The following is a 24,461-nucleotide window of genomic DNA, read 5'->3' as shown; positions in this document are numbered from 1 at the left end:
AGAAAGAAAGAAAAAAGAAGCCTGAATAGCAGAGTGCGGGTAGGATTCGGAACACAGAACCTGGTGTAAAAACACAGTAAGGGGCAGATGCAGTTGTGATCACTGTCCAGGCCCTCCTCAGAAGCGTCCCCCTGTGTCATTGCTCAGGGCTCTGCGCTCAGAAGACTCTGCATTTGGTTTAATGCTCTGTCGTCATTACCTCGAAATTCTTCATGGTTTTGAGGAGGGGCTCCTGCCTTCATTTTGTACTGGGTCTCCCAAACTATGCAGCTGGTCTTATTTTGTATAGTGGTTTATCGCTTGTTAAAGTAGTTATTTATACTACAACTTTTTTAAAAAAGATTTTTATATATTTATTTGAGAAAGAGGGACAGAGTGAATGAGACAATGAGGGAGAGGGAATTTAACGCAGACTCTGTACTGAGCACAGAGCCCAGCGCAGAGCTGGAAGCCACAATCATGAGATCGTGGCCTGAGCTGAAACCAAGAGTCCAAGCTTAACCAGCCACCCAGGCGCCCCATATACTATGAACTATTTAATTATCCCTTATTACCATCAAATTCTATCACCGCTTCTCACTAGTTAGAGGACTGTGAGAGAGAACACCGTACATAAACCCTTCGTCTCCTCTGCCTTTTCTGTAAGATGGGGGTAATAACAGAACTTCCCCATAAGGTTGTTGTGAAGGTTTAAGTAACACATGTTCCACGCCAAGAGCAGCAGCGGCACATAGTAAGCACACCAAAAATTAACTATTATTATTACTGGCTTTACAAACAAAGTCAACCTTGCGCTTGTTCTGTTTTGTTTTTGAGAGCGAGTGAGAGAGCAGAGGGTGGGCACAGGGAGAGGGAGAGAGAGAATCTTAAGCAGGCTCCGTGCCCAGCAGGAAACCTGACACTGGGCTTGATCTCACAACCCCCCCTGAGATTATGACCTGAGCAGAAATCTAGAGTCAGATGCTTAACCGACTGAGCCACCAGGGCACCCCCAGGCCTGGTTTTTCCACTGCACATTTGGGGGAAAGGACTGCCAACTAGGTGAGGGCTTCTGGAATTTAGCAGATTACTTCGAGAATCTGAAGGCGATCTGAGGATAAACACAGGCAATCCCTGCCCATAGGCCCCCATATTGCCTGCACACTGATGGGCCTCTGAGGCCAAGGCCGGGGCTCCAGGTCAAGGACCTCGGAAAGCAAAGATTACCAGTGGCCCTTCTAGTCCTGGAGTCTGTGGGTCTCTGGGGTGGGAACAGCTAGGCTGCCAAAGGAGCATTACTACTTAAGGCCTGGGTGAATGCTTGCTTTGGGGCTTTAAGCCAGCAGCTATTTTTGGTTTTGCTATATATGGCCAGGGCAGGAAGAGGGCTTATAGGCGGGGGAGGGGGGCCAGGAGGCTTAGAGCAGGGTTTGGGAGCAGGAGCTCGCTGCCTTGCCACCTTCCCTTCCCCAGGGGAGAGCTGGACAACTTCCTCAACCTCCAGCTGACATGACAGGCGACAGGCGTGGAGGAGAGGGAGAGGCTGTGGAGGGGGGAGGGGCAGCAGCTTCATCGATGAAGCTGCACAGCAAGTCACTTTAGAGCCGTGATTTTCAAACTTTTTTGACCATGACCTACAGTAAGAAATACATGTATGCAGACATCAGGTAAGAAATACATGCTGCATGGGGCGCCTGGATGGCTCAGTTGGTTAAGAAATACATGCTGCGTGTAAACACAGAAGCCTTTCTACACACATTATATGTGTACGTGTATCTTCAGCTGAACAGACGTTTCAGGAAACAATACTTTCTCATGCGCTGTGAAATGCTCTGCTTTTTCTGTTCTGTTCCTTCATTTTAAAAAATGCCGCTCATGATGCCCTGAACTGGAGTTACCTCCTATTAGTGCTTCCAGTTTGGAACACTGCAGTTTCCTGTGACTGCAAGGTAAGGTGGGGACTGCAGGAAATGGGACATTTGGTCCCTCTGATCAGTACCTCCTAACACTAGGGATAAGATGCAAGCTTCAGCTTTATCTCCTGGCTGGCAGCGAGTTCTAGACCTCCTGGTTTTTGTGTACTCTGTTCCCTCAACCTGGAGCACTCATCCTTGACCCTTGCCACCGGTCTCCCTCCATACTTCAGAGTCCAGCTTGCCACTTACTCCAGGAAGCCTCCCTGAATGCCTCAGTCTGGTTAGTTGCCTGCCTCTTCCTCCCTTAGTCCCCAGTACTCTCCTGCCTAGCACCTGACACCCTATAGCTTGATTTCTTGTAGATTCTATGGAAGATAGGGACCATTTCCATTCTGTTCATTTCTACACTCCTCCCTCCCAACACGATACCGCCAGCTTCATGATAATCACTCAGTAATTATTAGTGGAGCAAATTAATGAGAGTGAATAGTAATTATAGCAACTATAATTTATCGAGTACCCATTTTCCCCACAAGAAATCTTAGGAGGGATTAGGATAAGCCCATTTCATTGGTGATGAAACTAAGGCTCCACGGTATGAAATCTTGGGATAGGCCAAGGTAATGACGCAGAGCTCCCTGACTCCCAGCTGCTTCTAATCCCGGATCTTAATTGTCTGCATTCTCTTCAGCTCTGCTCCCGCTGGGGCAAAGGGCAGGTCCTTAACAAACCCTCAGGGATCCGATGATAGGTTGATTAAAGAGATTTTCCAAAGCAGTGGCCACGTCTAATTTTGGAGAGCTACACCTCGTGTGTGGCTTGAGAGAGAGAGATCCGGGAGGTTTCCAGGGCCCCGGATGTGGGACTGTCTCATTCGGAAGAAGAGTCTGGGCCTCTGACACACCAGAGGAGCAGGTCTTCAGTTAACCCGGCCCAAGAGCACATCTTGCAGTTAAGTGGGCCTGAAGAGCTCCCGCACACACCCAGAATCAAACCCAGGGCTCTGCAAAGCCTACGTGATCTGGCGCACACCCACAGCTCCAACGTCAGCCCCTGCCTGCTGTTCCCTTCAGCCATTCTATTCCTGCCACCCTGGTGTTCCTGCTGTTCCTCAAACATGCCAAGTCCTCAGGGCCTTTGTGACTGCCATTCCCTCGGGAGGCATTACGCTCTCCCGAGTCCTCCCATCCAGCTTCCCAGAACACGCTATCCAAAAAGTCGACCTCTTCCTTCTCTATTTTCCTTGCTCCCTGCCCTGGCTTCTGGAATTTGCTGTGGGATGCTGCCCGACACGTAGCTGGTGCTCCGTAATATTGATTGCATGAACGAATGAGTGAATGAATAGGTTCCCCCTCCTCCCCTTTAAGACATATTGGGAAATCAGTACATAGTTTCCCAGAAATGTGTGTCTCTACGACTCACACCCAAGCCTTCAACACAACACCTTGGTTTGGAGAGAGGAAAGAGGGAACGGACATCTGGCATCCTGTGTACCACATTGCATAGATAATCGACACCCAACCAGCCCTCGAGGATCCTCTCCACGTTATAGCCAGAGAAACTGGGGCCTGTTCCCTACTCGTCCCCACTGCTCAGCGCAGTGGCCAGCGTCAACATCCAGGGAATTGAGTTGCCCTGAACTGTAGAGGTTTGGCAAATGGCTGAAGGTCACCAAATTAGGAAGCGTGGAGCCAGAATTTGTCCTAGCACTGTCCAGCCAGTGTTGTGTCGCTACCACTGTACCCACAGAAACTCTGGGGACACAACCTCTTAACACCCAGCCACACTGGGGGGTGGGCCCCCACCAGACATCCACCAGCAGGCAGCCCAGTCGGAAGCATCCTGGACCTGACGCCCCTCCGTACAGGCCTCGACTTGAGCATAACTTCCACCGTGGGCTGGCTCATGTGCCTTCCTGCTCCACCCCAAACCCACTCCCAGACTGCCCACTTCCTGCCCTCTGTCATAAAGAGGGGAGACTAGTGACACATCTAATATACTGTGAATGCCTTCTGACAGACGCCAACCTATTTTTGTTTAAGTAGCTATAGGTTTGAGTCATCTGTGTCAGCAACTCTTTCCAATGGGGCATGTGAAGGAGACTTCACAGAAGTATCCTGAGCCGGAAGGAAACTGAAGGACCATTTAAAGCGGAGCCAGCCACCTTTCCTGTAAATAGCTGAAAAGTAAATATTACAGTCTCGGTGGACCCAAAGGAGATGATGTACGGACTTTCATGTAATTTCTACATGTCACAAAGTAGAGTTCAACTTGTGATTTTTTTCAAATATTTCAAAATGTAAAACCACTTTGAGCTCATAAGCTGTACAAAAACGGGCAGCAGGCCAGTTGGGCCCGCTCTCTATAGTTGGAAAATGCCTGATGTAAAGCAATGCTTCTTAAACTTTAACGTACATAAAAATTCCAAGGGGGACTCGTTAAAACACATGCCTGGGCCTACCCTTGGAGATTCCGATTCAGATTCAAGTCTAGATGGGGCCCCTGAGTTTGCATTTTAACTGGTGGACAGATGATGTTGATACTGCCTCTCTAATGACCATATTTTGAGCAGCACCTGACATTCTAAAGCCCATTTTGTGGATCAGGAAACTGAGGCCCAACTAAGTGATATATGCAAGGTCACAGCCTGGGGATGAGGTGATGATATCTTCTCTACCACTTCCCACAGCTGTTTGGCCACAGAAAATTCCTCTTCATCTCCTTAACCCACTGGGCACGCTCATGCTTTTGAGCTTCTATCTCATTGCTCTCCCCACTCACATGCTCTCTAAAGCAGTTTTCCCAACAAGATCTAGCTCGGATGTCACCTGTTCTCAAGCAGTCCCTGACCTCCTCGAATCTAACTTCTTTGCCACAGCACTCTACCTACTTGTATATAATTGTTTATCTACAAGCCAGTGTTTGAAGCCTTGGGTGCTATCTTATTCCTCTTTATATCTAACTCTTTTTATAATACCTAGCACATAGGAGGTACAACTAGAAATAGGCTGTAAACAAAACAATGGATGGATGGATGGATGGGTGGGTGGGGAGGTGGAGGGGTAGGAGGGTGGGTGGATGGATGGGTGAATGAATGAATACTTCATAATCTATGGCTTGAAAATAATTTTCATGGCAAAGTTGAGATTAGGTCCAAATTCTTCTGGAGCACAAGCCGGAGTATATTCCATGGCTGATTGTAATCCTACCATGCCAAGGGTAGTAGTTAGGTTTTACTGAATGTGTGCTGTGTAGTTATACAGCAGGTCTTGTCCGACACTACTCAATGGCCCTGTTATTGGCTCAACCTCCACTAATGAGGAAATGAGTGCTGAGAGAGGTAGGGCAGCTTGCCCAACGTCACACAGCAAGGACATCCTGGCTCTTCTGATTCTGTGTCACATTGCCCCTCCCTCTTCCCACCTCCACCAGTCTTCCTCAGGGGTCTGGCTCCTACTAGCTCTGCTGGCCCCAGGCCGGGCTCACCTCCATCGGCATAGGTCTCGGTGCCATAGCCGTCCTGCAGGCCGTTGTTCCAAGTGCCTTCATACTTGGCACCACTGCTGCTGCTCTGCCGAGTTCCGTAGCGTCCCTTGAAGCCGTGGGTCCACTCGCCCTTGTAAAGCCAGCGCCCCTTGGTCTCTATGCCCAGCCCATGCCGTTTGCCCTGGCTCCAGTATCCCTCGAAGGTGTTCCCACTGGGCCAGGTGTAGACGCCCGCCACTTCGAAGCCAAAGTTCCAGGAGCCCGAGTATTCGCCCTGGCCCTTGGGGCCTGTGCACAGTCCATGTCCGTGGGCCTTTCCCCCCTCCCAGCCCCCACAGTATGCCCCGCCATCATCAAAGTCAAAGCGGCCCCCACTCATCTCATCATAGTCCCTGACAGCCTCACCGTCCTCCAGCTTGGGGGAGAGAGGGTGAGGGCGGGTGCCAACGACACGCTCCAAGCACACTCAGGGCTGGGCGCCCCTAACTCACCACTGCGCCCCAGGAGGGAGAAAGCAAGATGCCACCAGAGGCTGAATGAGCCCTGGCACCAAGTCAGCACTGGGTCGGCTGGTCAGTGCCATGCCTGGGAGGTCCCGACTCAACCAGCCACAGGAAGGCTGCCAGTTGGGAAGGAAGCCGGAGGGAAAGATTCAAAGTCTCCAAAGAGCGTCCCAAGTCTGGCTTCCCTGGAGTCTGAATTAAAACGGTGTGATCCCTTTAAGAAGCACAGTGAAAGGGGTGGGGTGGAGGGGTCCCCGGTCTGGGGAAATTCCTCCTTGGTGACAGCCCCCAGCCTGAGGCTGAATTCCTGCAGCCCGGCAGGCCCGCTTCTCCACCCAGTGGGTGTGCGGGGCTGTCGGTCTCCCTGCCGCTGCCCCGCCCCTCTCTGGATCCTGCCCTCCTCCTGGGATGGGAAGGTCAGTGTTGCCCTAACAAGGCCATTGGATCTCAGAAGCTGCTCCCAAAATAACCCCCTGGCCAGCCCAGCCTCCTTCAAAGCGGGAGGGGTGTTTCAAACTGGGCTGGTGCTTCAGACCCAGGGAGTCGCTGGAGGGGCCGAGGATGGACAGCGGAGAACTAAGTGTGGGCAGCAGCTGGGGCAACTGGGTGGCTCTTCTTCCGCCTGGGTAGGAGCTCCCTTCCACCTTTGGGGTCCCCTGAGTCTGCAGGCAGGGAAGCAGCCGAGGGGTCAGGGAAGGGAGGGAAGGGAAAAGGAGGCCTAGGGGAACAGCCAGTCCTGGAACACTTAAAATCCCCCAGAGCGTAAGAGGTTGGCAAATCTCACCCACCACCACTCACATGCCCTAACAGGACCTGGGGCTATACACGCTGCCAGCCCCATAAAGGAATCTGGTGACCTAAAGAGAAAGGCACGGGCCTGGTTTCCCATATGCTTTTGAAAGCAGAGGAGGGAACTCAGGAAGAGAAGTGAGGTTCTGGAAACAGAGTCTGGAAAATAGAGAAAACCTGAGTCCAGCGCTCATGCACAACCCCTAACCCCTCTCCGCAGCCTTGGGAAAACCCTGGAAAGAGCCCGTTGAAGGCACTGAATGCTCCCAGGTTCTCTCCTCAGAGGGGCGAGGAGCCTGTCCTTCTCTGTCTCCGAGACACAGTGTCGCTGGTTATTTGGAATGAAGTCGTCTACACAATACTCCAGGACCGTGATTTAAAAAAAAAAAAAAAAAATCCCTTTTCCAAGTTTTCTTTCTCTTCGTTCCTCAGAGCCTGTGAGGCCAGACCTCAGAAAGCTCTTGGGGCAGGGTCAGGAGGGAAGGGCCTGGGTGGATTCCCAGCACTCAGGTTCCCACCAAAATTCAGTCAAAGGGACAAATAAATCTTTGTGACATGAAGCCGTGGCCAGGACTAATGATTGGAAATCCCAGCTGAGCCCAGGGTTCGAAGGAGCATAGAGTAATTCTGGGAAAGGTAGGAGCTATCAAGAACAGGAAGCTGTTGCGGGCGGGGTGGGGGGGGGAGAGATGGAAATATATGGGGGGAATAAAAATTGCTAAAAAAGCAAGTGCAGAAGGCACTTGAGGACTAATGGATTATTTTCTGACTCCGGACTTAATCTTACATACTCCAAATCCCACCATGACTCAGGCTCCTTGAAGTCACTACGGAAGATTTGTTCGTTTCAGAAATCGACAGAAAATATTCTCTCCCTTCATCCCAGTGGATTCCCAGTTCTCCTGGTTCCTTCCCTGTTAAAGAGCCCCTTCTGGGTCCATGTTTCAGCCTGAGGCAGAAACACACAGCCTCTGAGCTCACTACCGCCGGCTGTTCGCCAAGTGGACAGGCAGAAAAGTAGCTCTGGAAAAACACTGCGTCTTCTAGGTTTGAACTCACCATCCGGCCAGCCGGACAGACTGAACTGCTTACCCAAATTCACTTCTAAGAATGCCTCGCTCTGCTTTTGCCACTTCTCACCAAGGTCTCTGGAGAATCACGTTTCTTTCCAGCTCTGCTCTCAAGAGGAGAAGAAAGCAACATCTCAACGTGGAAGTTCGATAGTTTGAATTGTTCAAGTTCAATACTCTGGAGTTAAATGCTGGGCAAATCACCATAATCTTCTTCAAAGGGTGGGAGGCTGTTGTGTCCTCCTGGGCTGTTCTGCCTGATAAATTGAGCCACTGTGCACCCATGCAGCTCCCTATGGTGGTTCCCTACCAAGGGTGAGTACTCCTAAGATTTAAGTTCAGGTGTTGAACTTAAAAACATAAACAGATTCCAGAGCTGTCCCCTACCCACCACCCCAAACCAATGAATAGACTGTTCCCAGAAAAGGCTTGGGCAGTTGTATTCTTCTTAAAATCCCCTCAGACGAATCTGATTCATTCCTGGTTAAAAACTACTGTATGTTTTGGGGCACCTGTATGTTTTGGCTCAGTGGGTTAAAGCCTCTGCCCTCCGCTCAGGTCATGGTTCCAGGGTCCTGGGATCGAGCCCCGCATAGGGCTCTGTGCTCAGCGGGGAGTTTGCTTCCTCCTCTCTCTCTCTCTGCCTGCCTCTCTGCCTACTTGTGATGTCTGTCAAATAAATAAATAAAAATCTTAAAAAAAAAAAAAACAAAAACGCTGTATGTTTTCAAATTAAGAAACCATTTCTTAGTAACATTTATACCTTCACAAATCCATGTACCGTAGGCTCTGCAGGGTAGGTAGCCGTGGAGTTAGGTATGTGTTCATATCCCAGTTCTGCCCCTCACAAGGGGTGACCTTGGACCAATTGTTAATTTCCCTAACCCACAAATTCTTTGACTGTGTAAGTACGTACCACGAAGGATTATTAGTATTCAGGGTAACAGTATCTTCCTTACATGGTTGGGTAACTTAATAGTGTAAAAAGGCTTGGAGCACACTAAACACCTAATAAATATTAGCTATTATTAATATTATGTTCACTTGATACGTTGCTCCTCAAACTGGAATGCTTAATAAGATAGTCACCAAAGAGGTAAGTCAGGATCATCCCCTAAATACTAAATACCTCGACACCGCAGTCCTCCTTAACTCTTCACAATACTTGTTGACTCAGCATTGCCCTATGGTTTTTCACTTTTTAAGCTGATAAACCAAGTTATCGGTCAAGGGGCGCTTTGATTTCTTAAAAGTTTTAGTACATCGTTTGCCGAATTTGGTGCTGGCCTTAGGCAACCAGGGCTGAGCTTCGGAGCAGCTCTTGCCTCCAGCGGCCCGGAAGCAGTGCATTTCAAGGAAAGGGAGGCCTCTTGAGGCCATCCGTGCATTACAGAAGCTTTTCCTAAGGAAAGTCAGTTCCTTGGGCAGAAGGTAATTTGCTAAACTTGAAATGAATTCTAAACCACTTTTGAAGAGCTATCCCATTCTTGCTTTTTGCCAGGTCTTTTCTTTCTCTGTGGTTCTGTCTTTTGATCAGAGAGAGCAGTCACTTGCTTCCTCTGTTTCTTTCTCATTTCTCAGATGTGGATCACTTCTTAGGGAGCCTGGGGCCGGGGGCAGGAGGATGACCCCAAAAATCCAGAATAGAGAGAAGAGACCTGCACGCAGAAACCCACCGAAGACTCAGTTGAAGAAGCCCCACCTTCCCTCAGAGAAGCTTCCTGGCTGGGTTAAATGCCTTTGCACATGTGGGCTCTTTCTCTGAACTATGAGTAGTTTGAAGCAAGGATTATCATCATTCCACAAAAAAGCAAGAACGCAGACCAAGTGCCTGGCGCTCCGGCTCACGCTGTATGCCCAGTACCTGCTCACAGCCCGTGCCTGGCGCTCCGGCTCACGCTGTATGCCCAGTGCCAGCTCACAGCCCGGGCTCACCTTTCCTTCTCTGCACCGTTTGGCAGCTTTCAAGTCCCTTCTTAATTAAACGCTTTTTCACTTGACCGATGGGACTGCTCTCTTCTGTTCCCACTTCACTGGCTGCTCCTACCTAGTCTTTGGTTGGTTCCTCTTCATTCTGCTGACCTCTCTACCATGGGGATGTCTGTCTGGGTCTTTACCTACATTCACTTCCTATGTGGTCTCCTCCAATCTGAGCTTTAAGTAAGACCCCTATCCTCGTGGCTCCTGTATTTATGTCTCCAGCCTGAACCTCCCTACTGATCTTCAGTAAAGGTCTACCACATCACCACAGGGCGTCTCAGAAGCAACTTACACTTGGTGAGAGCAAACCCAGACTCCCAACTTCTCCCATATCTGCTCCATGGGCCAACTTCCAGCTTCTGAAAGCCTTTGGAGTCCTTAACTGCAGTTTTTCTCCCATACCCTGTATCTAATCCATTAGCAAATCCCCTCGGCTGTACCTCTGAAATTGTTCCAGAATACATCTCTTCCTCTGCACTGCCAAGTGTCCAAGCCATCAAAACCCACTGCCGTGACCTCCCAACTGCCTCCTTGCCTCCTCTTCTCCTGCTCCCCAGTTCACAAAGAACAGCCAGTGTTCTCGGTAAAGGCCAGTGTGATAATGCCTCGCCTCTACTCCAAAACCCCCAAATGGCCCCTTACCTCATTCAGGACGTATAGCCTTTAAAATGGCCTGCAAGGCCCTCCATGATCTGCCCCTGCCCCACACTTCTGTGACCTCACCTGCTTCAAGCCACGTTGACATTCTTTGCTGTCTATCTGTCCGGAATGCTCTGCCCCCAAATATCTACAATATCTACCCTTTCTTCGGGCCTCAGCTCAAATGTCACCGACCTCATCACAGAAGCTTCTCTGAGCACCCAAAGAAAGGAATCACCATCCCCAGCCCCAGCCCTTAGGATCTTGGAATCCTCTCTCGAGTAAAGGATGTCATTCTGTTGCTGTTTTATCCCCAGCACCTTGTATGGCTGCAGGCACCCCAGGAATATTTGTGGAATAAATGGATGAAAGCAGGTTCTATGAACAGTTAATAAAGGCACATGTCAGGATGCGACTTTTCAGAGTAAAATTTCTCAATCCATAATCTGAATCCATCTCCCAGGGTGCATTCAAGAAAGACTGATTCAATAAATCACACTCCCGAAAAGTCGGAAGTTCCAGTGAGGGACACTCAGATTAAATTTGGCCAGCTGGGTCTGAGCAGAATAGTTTTTAGCTTCAGGATTCATGTTTTGAGATTTTGACTGAAATGTTAAGTATCTACATTTCAGTCAAAATCTTCTGGATCTGGAATGCTAGCTTTGACCCAAGTTCGGATTTCTTCAAGCAGTTACTTAGCCACTGGAACTTTGTCCTGACACGCGTGCTCATGGCAGCTTCTGTTTGAAAGGAAGGCGGACCTTCTTTCATTCTCTAATGACTGTTCTGTTATCATAGAGAATTAAGTAAATAACCAGACTACAGGACTTAAAAGCTAAAAAAGACTTAAAAGACTGAGGAACCATCTTTATTCAAGTACCACACTCAGCCCGAATTATTCCACTCTCGCTAGTACAAAAGGTGAAGCAAGACGCTGGTTGTGGAGATGAGGGCGTGGGTGGTGGGCGCCTTTACAGTAGAAACTCTTTAACGGTCTCATCAGAGGTTCTTAAAAGTGTGCTCTGGGGATCTACTCTTTCAGGGCATCTGTGAGGTCAAAACTAGTGTCATGACATTAACATTAACTGCCCTTTTCATGCTCATCTCCCACAAGTGTACAGAATTTTCTAGAGGTCACGCGACACAATGTTCACAAGAGGTTGAATGCAGAAGCAGATATGAGATCTAATTGTCTTCTATTAAGGCAAACATTGAAGAAATTTGCAAAACTGCAAAACAACGCCACTCTTTTCACTAAAATATTTTGTTAATTCAAGTAAAAATGTTAACATAAATAAAATCATTATTTTAAAAATCAAGTAATACATATTTTTAAAATTTTAATTTCTAATACGGTAAATATTTGTAAGTATGACCCACAAAAACAAAAGCTCTTTGGCATCCTTAATTTGTACGAGTCATGAGACCAAAGGTTTCACAACCGTTGCTTTATTAGGTATATGCAGTAACATTCCTTCTGCTAGCATTAAGAAATTTCTGCTTCCAGGCCCGTGATGGCAAGGTACTGTGCTCCCTTGCTCAAACCACAGCCTTCAGATGTCACTAAATCCACACCAAACTAGTAACTAGCACAGATCTCCCACAGCTTATATTTAGGGCTTTTCCGGGGAATACCCTTCCCACCCCTCCCAAGTGCAAATCACGTTATGTGTGAAGCCCAGGCCCCACCCACTGTCATGAACCAACTCCACTCAGTGGGATGTTTTAGTAAAGAATAAAACTTGTTTTGCAACCTAAATAAAACTTAAACTCTCTATTAACATGATGTTAAAATGGCTGGACAGGTTTTCACTGAATTTGATGGGAATGCTTAGGATGATGGTCTGAATTACAGTATGTTATGTGGTATGCGTAAAATTCACATTGGAGCCATCTGAAAAAGACAGGGATTCATCCTCTAGCTGAAACCGAGTTTTTTTTTCTTTTTTTCTCTACTGAACTCTGGCGGGAATTTTGGGATGGCCAACCAGAAACACAAGATAGCGCGTCTATCAAATTGTTTTGGGTTGACTGGGGTAGGAGGGCAGTGGAGAGAGATAATATCCATCCGGAACATTTGAAACTGAGGTATGAGATCTATATTACAAGTGACTGAAACGTGTCACAGATGTTAAAATGCCATCAATGGAGAAGATGCACGCTGGTTTCAAATACTACGCCCCCTCGTTCCAACTGAAGCAGCCGCTCCAAGCTGCTTCTTACCTGAAAAACTTCACATAACGTGCCTTCATGTACCAAGTGCCGGCCGGGGTTTATTTGGTGACGGTTAATGATTCTCTCAAACAATACAGGGCAGGCCAGCTAGTTTATTCATATTGAATGTAAACCTTAGATCTCTGGCTTAACAATGACATAAAGAACCCTGAAAGACACAATAAACTTGTGTTAAATCAGAGACAGTTTAAATCAGTCATAGAACTTCTAAAATTCTGGGCTGGCAACTACAGCGTGACGAATGTTCAGTCCAGTTACAAAACGTTTCATTTTCCTGGGCTGACAAATCTTAAACAGAGCTGAAAAATGCAATGCTTTACTTGTAGCCTTTTACCATATACCCATTGCTACCAGTCAAGTAATTATGGTTTCTTCATCTCTCAGAAACTTTTCTAAAGAAGAGGGATTTTCCTTTGATCTGCTCACCTTGGTGCGTATGTAAGAATGCAGAGAGTTAAGTTTAAAGAATGAAGATGAATGGAGATGCCAAGAAAAGTTTTTATTGCAAGCACAGTGAGCAGAAGGAGACGTCTTCTCACATAACGTGGCCGCAAGGTCTGCCATTAACTAAATCTCTCTGACAACCCTTCATTGGTTTAAAGCATAGGACTTAGCTTCTTGCTATCAGGTGTACATCATTTCTGCCATGTGGGACATTTTCTTGGGAATATACAAGTAATATTCCATGTAGCCTGACAGGTCCTCAATGGTCACATCATCCACATAGACTCGAGCTTGCTCAGAACAGGAGCGGGGAGAGCCAGACAGAGTTCTGGTGTGGAGCGACTGAGAGTAGTCCTCAAGCATGGATCTTCTTTCTGGGGCCAAGGGAGGGACACTCTGCAGGCCTGAAAAGGAATACACTTCCATATCATGCCATCTCTTACACTGGCACTCCTTGCCTATGCATGCACATGGCTTGCCCTGGTTTAGCTTGGAAACGGATTGAAAGTCAGAGAGATCATTGGCCTTGAGACTTGCTTGGGAGACTTGGGTAGCATCAGAGGAGTCTTCCTTCTTACTCTCTGATGGGAGCCTGGGAACCGAAGTTCTCAAAGGCTCAATGACTGCCCCTGTGTGGTTAGTATCGAGAGAAGTAGAGCATTCTCCTGCAGTGAACTCTTTAGGGGTGGAAATTCCCAGCCCACTGCTGCTATCAGGGGAGTCAGTCTGGCTTTTGTGCTTGAGCTGGCTGCTGGAAGAAGAAGCTATTGTACTGCAATGTATAAACTTTGGAGGATGAAGGACAGGAGACTTAGAACGTCGACGACGCTGGGTTCTCACTGCTCCTCGTGAAGACTTCCTTGTAGACCTAAGAGGAAAACAGTGCACAAAAAGATGTTGGGACACACAGCTCTCCTAAAAGGATTCTTTGTGATAGCTGGAAATATACCTCCTCTCCTGAGTCTGAGGTCCTAAGTTTCCCCCAAAGTGATGAGCCTATCTCTGTTTTTGAGCTGCCTAAGTCTGCATCTCAAAAACTTCAACATCTCCTTATTAGCAAGCTACAGAAATAGGAGAGGTAAAGGATAGTTTTTAATTGCATTTCTTGGGCCACACTTTGGGTGCAGAACACTTCCTGGTCCCAACCCTTGATCTGGGAACCATCAGCCAGTGGGTCTGGAAAAGCCCCCGCCCCAAAGCACCTGATGCAGTAAGCCCAAGTGTTGTGCTCTGTGCTCTGAACACAGAAGCTTCTATACCACTGTGTGTGGCTGACGACACAAACGGCCACTGTGTCATGATGTCATGATGTCACGGTTACCACACAGAGCAGAGACTTAGGATTCATTTCTACCACTGGGAACAGATGACGAATAAATTTAGACGCCCTCAAGTTTTCAGATATTGGGAATTACCAGACGCTCTACATAACTTTTAATAAGATAGTTAAATGAATAAAAGAGCTGAGCAAACGGAAAAAAAAAAAAGAAAGTGACTCAAAACTGTGAACAGAACCAAAAAGAACTTAAAAAAAAAGCAAGTTTGAAATTAAATGGCTGGGCCAAACAGGAGAATAGAACTAAGGAAAGAAATACTGAACTGGAAGATAAATCTGAATTATTTCTAACGGAATTCAGCCAATTGTAGTTTGTGGGTCAAAACTGGCTGTTTTCACATAGCCCACAGATACTGCTCCTGTGGACTAGCACTGTGAGCCAGAGACCAGGCAGGGCATCTCCGTTCACCCGGTTCTCTACTCCCTGTGCCTGCCTTCCTGGCCAGATGCGTCACACCACGGCCGAGGTCCCACGCTGGTACCATCTACATGCTGGGGCTCTGCTGCCAGCAACCACCAGCACCTGAGAGGCGGAATCTCCGTTCAAGCATCTGGCTTATGCGGGGCTCTCTGGAGGAAAGAAGGGCTTGCTGGAATCTGGGGGCCGCCGGGGCACACGGTAAACCTGACTCCAGTATTGCCGTCCGTCCTCCCGCCCCACCTGGCTCATCATTTCACCCTGAAACTAAGCACCTGAACACAAAGTGTGTCCACCAGCCAGGACGGTGTGCATCAGGCAATGGGGCAGGGCAGAAATTTCCTCGCGTATATCCATACCTACATACCATCCTTGAATCTCACTGCTTGGCCTCCCACCCTAAAATATTTACTATCTGCCCCTTCATTAAAAACGTCTGCCTAGCCCTGACCTCCTCCTCCTCTATCCCTGACGTGGAGGAGACTTGGAAAAAATGTAAAAGCAATTAAAAAAATATGTAAGATAGAATAAGAAATCTGGAGTTTCCCCAAGGAAAAACTATAGAGCATGGAAGACAAGTGATTTCTGAAGAGCTAAGGACTGAGAAATTTTCTGAACTGATGAAAGAGATCTACAGATATAGGCAGCACCATGAAACGGGACCAATAAAAGAGCAGTCTGCATCTAGACCACTGTGGCAAGACTGTAGATTCTCCAACACTGGAACATCTTAAAAGCAGCCAGAGACTAGACAGATTATTCCCAAAATGAGGAATGGTAAGACTGCGCGTAGACTTTTCAACATCCGTAATGAAGCCAGAAGACAATGAGTATCTTCCAGGTATATGAGAAAATAACTCAATCTAGAACTAGGACTTCAGGCATATCAAATCAGGTGTATCTTTCAAGAACAAGGAAACAAAGACATTTTCAGATAAATGAAAGTATATTTACCAAGAGAACGTGATGTTATACAAGGAGGAGGCACCACTGAAATTCACTGTATGGCGAGTTCTACAAGAGACCCTATTTATTAACAAGAGACCTTTGTTAAAGGAATTTCTAAAGAAAGTACTTTAGGAAGAAAGGCAAAGGCATCCTACACGGAAGGTCTGAGATGCAATAATGGTGAGCAAATGAGATAAACAAACACTATTTAAATAATAAAATAAAACCTATTGGTGAGATTAAAAAGAAACGAGAAAAGTAAAATATCGGGCAACTGCGCATGGAAGTTTGGAGTTCAGAGTAAAAAGATTGTACGGAGGGTTAAAATACAGCTGACGCTTGAACGAGAAGGGTTTAAACTGCGTGGGCCCGCTTACACGCATGGATTTTCTACTGTTTTTCACCGCTAACCCCTGTGTTGTTCAAGGGTCACTGGAATAACTTTTGTCTTGGTTAACAAGCACGTACGGTGGAATTCCAAGGCTAACTACTGAAAGAATAGAAACAGCATATAATTTCCAAGCCAGAAGGAAAAGTGATGGGAAAAAAAAACAACAAAAGCCATTTCAAACAACTTTTTAAAAGGAGGAGAGAAGAAGGAAGAGGGAAGGATGGAAGAGTAAAAAAACAAAAAACAAACACAAAGAAGTAGAACAAACAACATAAAGTGGCAGAAACAAGTCTACATGTATCAATCAATAATCAAAATCAATTTAAATGGACTGAACTCAGCTTAGAAAAAGACTGTCAGAATGAATAAAACAAAATAGGCCCTATATATTTATGAGATACAGCTAAAATTTTAAAACACACAATGGTTAAAAATAGAAGATAAAAAATGATATAATAGGCAAATGTCAACAAAAAGACAAATGGACTGATATATTAATTCTGAAAAAAACAGACTTTAAGACAGTAGTCATTACAAGGAATTAAGAATGTCACCTACATCATTAAAAATCTCAATTCATCAGAAGAAAACATTCTAAACTGGGATGAACCTAGACTGTATAAATCTAACAAAATGACTTCGAAATACATAAAATAAAAATGTTTAAGAGGAAAACAAATTCACTCCCGTATGGAAGATTTCAACATACATCTCCCAATTATTAATAGATTAGAAAAAAATTACTGAAAAAATATTTAAATAATACATTTAAAAGCTTGATTTAATGGACATAAAAGAAACCCAAGAATGACCAGAGAAGACTCATTCTTCTCAAACACACACAGGACATTTATAAAAATTGACTATGGGGACGCCTGGGTGGCTCAGCTGGTTGGACGACTGCCTTCGGCTCAGGTCATGATCCCGGAGTTCCGGGATCGAGTCCCACATCAGGCTCCCAGCTCCATGGGGAGTCTGCTTCACTCTCTGACCTTCTCCTCGCTCGTGCTCTCTCTGTCTCTCTATCAAATAAATAAATTAAAAAAAAAAATTGACTACGAACGAAACCACACGGCGAGTCTCAGCATATTCTCAATTGAGAAGAATGGCTCATCCCTAATCATTGGGTTTGGGGCTCTGCATCTAACATACTCTTTTCTGGATACTCAGGAAAGTCCAATAGTAATTTAAAGTATTGAGAGAAAAACCATCTGCAGTAAGAAGCTCTTACGCATGCCAACTGTCTTTAGATGCACATGAGGTTTTCGGTTTGGTTTCATCTGCTGCTGTTCTGACGGATGCTCTGACGTTCGTGCCTTCTCCGACAGACAGAGATGCTATGGACCTGGAGAAACAACAAAGTTTACTGCTTACAGAAAACCGAAAGAAGGACAATTTACTGCTCTCACCAACTCAAACACAACTTGCATTAATACCTTTCTCTGTCGTTGGGGTTTCTCAAAAAATTTCTTACCTTTCAGAGTAAATTTCCCTCCAAAACCAAATTTAGGGGATCCCTAAAAGCCCACAGTTGCAGAGTCAGAAGCCAAAGAGTAATTCTTAAGTATGATCAGCAGCAGGATATAAATAGACTTTTAGGCTGTTTATCTGGGCCAGATAAGGCCTTATGTCCACAGAGAACCCTAATGACAGTGACCACTTATTTTATGTGCAAATCAGAATCACAAGAACTAAGCTGAGGAGCAAAAACTTCAGGAGACTCACTCTAACTTAAAAGGAGTATTTTTGACAACTAAAAAACTTAAAATTACAGAAGTAATATGGGTTCCCAGTAAAGAAAATGAAAAAATTTGAGAGAAAAAAAAGTGTGTCTATAATCTCACGACCCAGAGATTTACAACATTAACATTTTGGTATAAATCCTTGCAGATCTTTTCAATATACACACAAACACACACTAGGCTCCTACGATACATGCCTCGGTATTAGTAACAATCCCTTAGAAAAGACACTTTAACCTACTAAGTAAAAGAATGCTCACTGAAGTTAATTTAAAATAAAAATAGGAATAACCTAAATGCCCAGTAGAAAATAGAAAATACTACATTATATAAATGATGACAAATGATGATACATCTAGTCAATGGAATATTCAGAGTTTATTAAAAATTAAGTGTACAAAGAACTTGAATGACATAAGAGAATGCTTATAACATTAAGAGAAAACAGCATTAGATAAACAACTATACATATATTATGATCTCAACTATGTCAAAAAAATGTATGGTGTTAAGTACAGATGGCCTAGATTGTTAAGAGCAGTCATGGTAAATTGAGATTTTTACTTTTTGTTTTGTGAATTTTTCTGTAATAAGCACTGTATTATTTTATAATCAGATAAAAAGGATTATGTTGTTTTCTCATATATATAGAGAGATTTATCCTGATAAGACAAATTACCATTGGGAATCGAAACCTGCTGAACAGGATCATATTAAATTCCTGGCAAGGCTTGGTTAGTTTATGAGTCAGTACCTCAGATGTCCCATTTATAAATCAGCAACAATATGAAACAACTAGAACCATATGATACATTACACAAGTCTTATTCTGCTTAGTCATGGTAATGACTCACCCCTTCTACTCTTATTTGGTTTTCTCAAATGTTCTCTACTCCCCTTTCCTTTTTATAACTTGACTCCAAGCAGATCACATACTACAAAGTTGCAGTATCTGACCACAGGTGATACGGTAAGATATAAAATCTTCAAAGGTGCTATTGTTGTTTTTGTTTTTAATGTTCCAGGTAATTTTTAGGGATACTGAAATAGTTTAATTTTATGTTCCAACTTCCTGAAACACTAGGAAAGAAATCCGTGTACGAAGAGTTACTCATATGTATTTATATATGCTAAGGAATTTGTATGTATATGTGTTTGTATGTGTGTACACATTCCTAGCATTCTCCTCATTAAAAAAATTATTTCTATACCAGAAATCACAAAGGAATGTGACCATAATCTGGAACTATCTATTTCTCTATTATTTCCCAAAATGCCTTAAAAATTACTGATCAATTTAAATGGCAAGATGACCATATCAGAAAAGCCACTGGGAGGAGAGAGATACTTATTCGAAGCAAATGGGAGCACCATTAACAGTTCTTGTGCAAACCCATTAGTATAAATCTTCTCACCTGGTAGGCCATAAATAAATAAATAAAACCAGAAAAAACAAACAGCTATAACAACTAATTTTTACTATGTGCCAACTACTGTGTGCAACTCTTCCTGGTGTCTTCAAGGTATCATAAAAAGGAATGGTTAGAGCACAGGTTCTGGATGCAAATTGGGTTCAAATCCTGACTCTACCACTTCTCACCAATGTGGCCTTTAGCCAGTGACCTAATTCATCTGTGGCTCCTCTGTAAACTGGAATAACTATTGTATCCATCTTCTAAATTGGCAGTGAAGACTAAATAACATGTAAAGATATTTAAGCTAGTGTCTAGGGCATAGAAGTGGGTAATAAACCTCAGTGATTATTAGTTGGTGTGAAGTGTTCGACTCTGAGCTTCCAGGGTTTATTTACCATTCATGAAAAGAAATATTCCTGTGTCTATCAGAGATTCAAGATTTCTTCTGGCCTGGGGTGAAGAATGGAGATGAAAAGAGTCTTGTACAGAACATTTTGCAATGGGCGAAATATTAACATTCAGACAGCAGCTGGTCTGCAGGTGCTCTAATTAGTTTTGGCGAAAGGGTCCAAGATTATTGATCTCAGTGACAGAACCCTAATGAATAGAGGTTTCCATAGTGATAGACTCAGCAATCAGAGCATATGAAATCGAGAATGTCTGTGGATTTCTATGGAGCCGATTCACTTTTAGGGAAAAACACTGTGATTCCCTAGAGATGTATGAGAAAATTCCTGATGGGATACTGCTTGATAATTCTGATTCAAGAGCAAGGTGGGGAACCCTCCTCAAAACGAAGGGAAACCAAAACACCCAACATGGGAGTACAAATGAGCCGCCACTTTTCAAAAGTGAACATTAAGGATTTCTTTATAAGTAAAATAATGCTGTGCAAAATTCTGCAGAATGTCACACTATTAACATTTTCATTTTTTATGAATAATGAGAAATTTTAGGAGAGCATGAGAACTTCTTCAGTGGAAAAGGCTATTTAAATCTAGTACACAATTCCCAAAAAACATATTACATATTTAATTACCCTGATGCATCCACTCTTAATTTCTTGAAAGCAGTTTGTAGACTCTCCTCTTCTCCATCCTTGGCTTCAGATTTCATTGTGAAAGTTTTTACACTACTATGGATGTTGCCGTTAATACTAAAAAATAAAATATAAATAAAATGAGCAAAGTGAAAACAGTAGGTTCAAAGTATACCTTTTGTTAAAATCTATATTCCTCATACCATTACTATTTGTTAGGGAGAAAAAAGCAAATTGCTATATCTAAAAGGAATTTTCAGCATAGACATTTGGAGACTGTAGTTTTTATTTCTTAAGAAAAAACAAATAAAATGATACAGAAACATGTATTTATTGGAATAGATTTTTTTACTGAAGTAGAGTTGACATATTATATTAGTTTCAGACGTACAACACAGTGATTCAACAATTCTGTATCCTACTCAATTATTATGGTAGAATTTAAACTGTCCAAATACTTGATGCCAATATCCTATTACACAGCTTTGAAAACTAGATCACCTGAAATTTATGTTTAAGTATAGTTTTTAACAAGGGGTAAAAATCTGTCCAGTTGTAGAGGTCTAGAAACACACAGACAAAATGAACTCTGCACCAAAAATAAAAGGAAAAAGCCCAACTACAGCATTCTGATCTTTTAAAATGATACTGAATATTTGTGTAGTCCAACCCTAACAATAGCCGTTAAGTGTAACTTCATGACACATGACAGCATTTCTCTAAAGCAGTTCTGACCCGTATTCATAGTCATATAAATATTCATACTCAGATATCAAGATGTTACCATTGTTAAAACAGGATTACAAATATGTTTCAATGACTACTGATTATTCTACACTCTTACCAATAAGGTTGATACCTTCATTTTTTATCTTCAAATTATTTTAATTATTATACGAGAAAGAAAATAAATGAACTATGCATGCAACTTGAAAAGATAAAACTTTGCCAAAAGAAAAAGGTGGAAAGTAAAAAATATATATATTTTTCTCTAGATAAACCTTTAAATGATCTCCACTTAATTAACCAGTTTGATTAATGGAACTTCTCCATTCTTCCACCTTGGTTTTTATATTTAAACAAAGAAAAGGGGAACGGGGCCAATCAGAGCAATAAGAGACACAACAGAGAAGCAGAGAAGTCTGATCAATAAACCCTTTGAAATCTAGATTCTTGATTTTTTCACTAAGGTAATAAATTAGTTAACATCAAATCTGAACAAATATAAGTATATAATCTGAACAAATATAAGTATCACAGGGCCTCAGAAAGAGAAAATGTAAAACAAAAACCAGAAGATGGTAGATTTGTGAAGCAAAGGATTAACTTTACCTTTTCCTTATTTCTAACTTGCTATAACCCCACCTAACCCCCTTCCCCCCTCCCACCCCCCAGGCACTCTCAGAAGGAGCAGTGCCTCTCTATGGACCCTACTTGTAACTTCTCTGATTCCTTATTTGCTCATTTCTCAGGGGTGAGTTTTAGGGTATTGTGAGACCTCTAATATTCCAAAGGTCAGGGTGTCACAATATGTTTGATATAATGTAATCATAGTGTACCAGTGGCAGAATAAAGCAGCAAGGAATTAACACTAATCATTTCATTTCATTTCATTTATTTATTTACTTACATGTAGAATAAGAAATTTTAGGCAAATCTCTCTGGCAAACACTGAAAACGGTCTCCAAAGAATTCAGCTAGCTTTTATTGCAACTTCTTAAATCAAAAAATTTAAACACACTCCCCACATATATATTGCTGGTTACTTTAACCAGCACCTCGACTTGAGGAAACATTATTAACTCCATATTTTGCTGGTCTCTAATGCTTTTGGATTTAGAGGGGGGTCCTCTCCCAGATACCCACTAATATCCTATATATCTGGGGAAAGAGGTAAGCAAAGGTAACACATCCTATCCTAATATTTTTGGAAGCTCCACAGTACCTAAAAGAGTGCTACTATAAATTATAAACAAATTATTCCTGCTGGCAGAACTAAATTGAAGTTTGGCTTATAGTTTTCCTCAATTACTTTATGACCAGCCAGTCAAATGCTCACACTATTTGCTCTTACAGAGTTAAAAACATCTGAAGATAGTCTTCCCATTCCTGAAGACCCCACACAAACCCTTTTCTGGGTCTCTCTGGAAATGAGTACACATCACAACTAAATAGACACTGCTGAATCCTACAGGCAGAAATTCATTCCACCCACAAATATTTACAGAATTCCTACCATGTGCTGTAGCACTAGACTGGATGTTAGGGATAGAAGGATAAACCTGACACATACTAGCACTGTGAACCCTATTCCTCTAAGAACTGGAATCTCATTCCTGCCCTAACACTGTGCTAAGAAGCTTTTGCACCCAGATATGTAATTTTTAATTATACAGTCCTAACTTAATTGCACTTCAGGTGACCTCTACGTGTTTATACAAACTTAGTTAACATTCTTGTTGACACACCAAAAGATCTATTATTTGAAAACCAAAAGAGACCAAAATAAAAACTGGCTATAGAGTAAAACTTTAGGGATGAAGTTCTGTCTAAACTATTTTCAGATTTCCAATATTCCGATTATGCACCTTTTCCCTCTGTTATATTAACCCAGAGCAAAGGTGAGTCTTAGACCTTAAGAGCTAAATCAGAGCATGTTTGTAATTAATTACAACAGGCTTATTATGTTCCTCTGTATTCCTAGCTTCCCATTCACTCAAATCAAGAGCTGTACAACTAACTCTGGGAAACGTGTAAATGGTTTGCCCTTTTTCATTAAATTTATGGAAACATTTCTTGCCATTTTCACTGCAATGACTTCTTGAAAATGGACAATTCCCAAAGAGATCAAAGTTTGAAGGCCTATTCGAAGTTACTTTGTATTGTTTTAAGTTGAATCACAAGGGCCACTTTAACTTTGCCTCGGATTTTCCCAACCTTTCAAAAATGACAAGTAAAATTCTTCTAAGTTCCTCCATCAAAAGGGCAAATTCCTGGTTTTCTCTGAGTTTCAAAGAACAGCATGTGTCACAATCTTATTTATATCTTGTAGTTTTAACACCATGACCTCTTAACCTCAAACCTGGATCCAAATTTCCAGGACCCTGAAAAGACCTGAGATGGATCAATAAAGGATTCGCGCGTAAGCGTGTCATCACAATGTTAAAAGATTTAGAAACTTTCCCAGCCTCCCAGGAAGCGCGGAGTGCGGGCGAGAAAACCCTGTCCTGCAACCCCCTAAGACACAATCAAGTCTAGGTTGCAACTATCGGCCCCCCAGATTCAAAACACATTCCCATCTCTACAAACTCTCTCACCCCCTACGCTCTCGATGTGGATAGAGGTAACGCACGGTGTTAATGCTGTCGCCTTGCCAGAATCTGGACCGGTCGCAATTAAACGAGAAGGCAAAGAGTCAGAAATTGGGGGCGGGGGGGGGGGGTTACTCCGGGAGTGGAGAGCTGTTTATTAAGGCCTCCGCTCTGCCCGCCTAGGGTCTCCAGCTGGAAAGGTGCCTCTACCGGATGCTCTCGGGCCAGAATGAGAGGCTGGAGTCGCGCGGAGGCGCAAGGGATGCAGGAGAAGGCGGGAGCGGAGCCGAAGAAGCAGCCAACGAGGCTGGGGCTCGGAAACAAGCGGGAAAGGGCGGGAAGGGGCAAAGGGCGGCCAAGGAAGGCGAAAAGGGGAAGCTACAGCAGAGCGGGAGCGGGCGGAGGGGCGGGACGCGGCGGGGAGCTCGGGGGCGCGGGAAGGGGAAAGAGACCCGAGCTTGGGCCGACCCAGGCCGCGGATGCCGAGGGGGCGCGGAGGCCCAAGCCCAGCCCGGCCCGGCCCGGCCCGGCCCGGCCCGGCCCAGGCAGTCAACGCCGGGGGGAACGACGCGACGAGAGGCGGGCGGGCCCAGGGGAAGCCGCCCGAGGCCAGGTCGGGCCCGCAGGCCGAAACGCGATGCCGCGAACTCTCCCCGTCATGTCAAGGGACTCACCTCCTCGCAGCTGGGGCGCTCCGGGAATCCGGTCCCGTCAGTTCAGATTGTCTCTCGCAGATCGCAGCGCCTGACTGACCCGGATCCAAACCCGCCGAGGGGCCAGCCCGCGCCTCCCGAGTCGCACTGAGCCTGCGTCACTCAGC

General features: G+C 44.5%; 2 protein-coding genes across 3 annotated transcripts in view; both read right to left on the bottom strand.

The window, feature by feature from the left end:
• The window catches only part of JPH2 (junctophilin 2), a 65,474-nt gene extending 59,184 nt beyond the window's left edge, over window positions 1–6,290 (bottom strand). Inside the window, exon 1 of the mRNA XM_045082181.1 lies at window positions 5,382–6,290. Within this exon, the coding sequence (XP_044938116.1) occupies window positions 5,382–5,760 (379 nt within the window). The 5' untranslated portion in view covers window positions 5,761–6,290. The remainder of the gene's footprint in view (window positions 1–5,381) is intronic.
• Window positions 6,291–12,669: 6,379 nt separating this feature from the next.
• Window positions 12,670–24,457, bottom strand: OSER1 (oxidative stress responsive serine rich 1). 2 transcript variants are annotated; one of them, XM_004746404.3, is made up of 4 exons: window positions 24,316–24,457; window positions 20,331–20,447; window positions 17,366–17,479; window positions 12,670–13,909 (listed from the first exon to the last, which is right to left on the bottom strand). In XM_004746404.3, the coding sequence occupies exons 2-4, from the start codon at window positions 20,405–20,407 to the stop codon at window positions 13,222–13,224; spliced, it is 879 nt and encodes a 292-aa protein (XP_004746461.1). In that variant the 5' UTR covers window positions 20,408–20,447; window positions 24,316–24,457; the 3' UTR covers window positions 12,670–13,221. The 2 variants fall into 2 exon arrangements, with proteins under 2 accessions (XP_004746461.1, XP_004746462.1); XM_004746405.3 differs by lacking the exon at window positions 24,316–24,457 and adding an exon at window positions 21,663–21,759.
• Window positions 24,458–24,461: the final 4 nt, after the last annotated feature.

The sequence above is a fragment of the Mustela putorius genome, unplaced genomic scaffold (genome assembly GCF_011764305.1).
Source record: "Mustela putorius furo isolate JIRA1106 unplaced genomic scaffold, ASM1176430v1.1 tig00000592_pilon_pilon_pilon, whole genome shotgun sequence".
Taxonomy (NCBI): domain Eukaryota; kingdom Metazoa; phylum Chordata; class Mammalia; order Carnivora; family Mustelidae; genus Mustela; species Mustela putorius.
The sequence above is the reverse complement of the archived record's forward strand: the minus strand, read 5'-3'. Positions and strand labels throughout refer to the sequence as shown.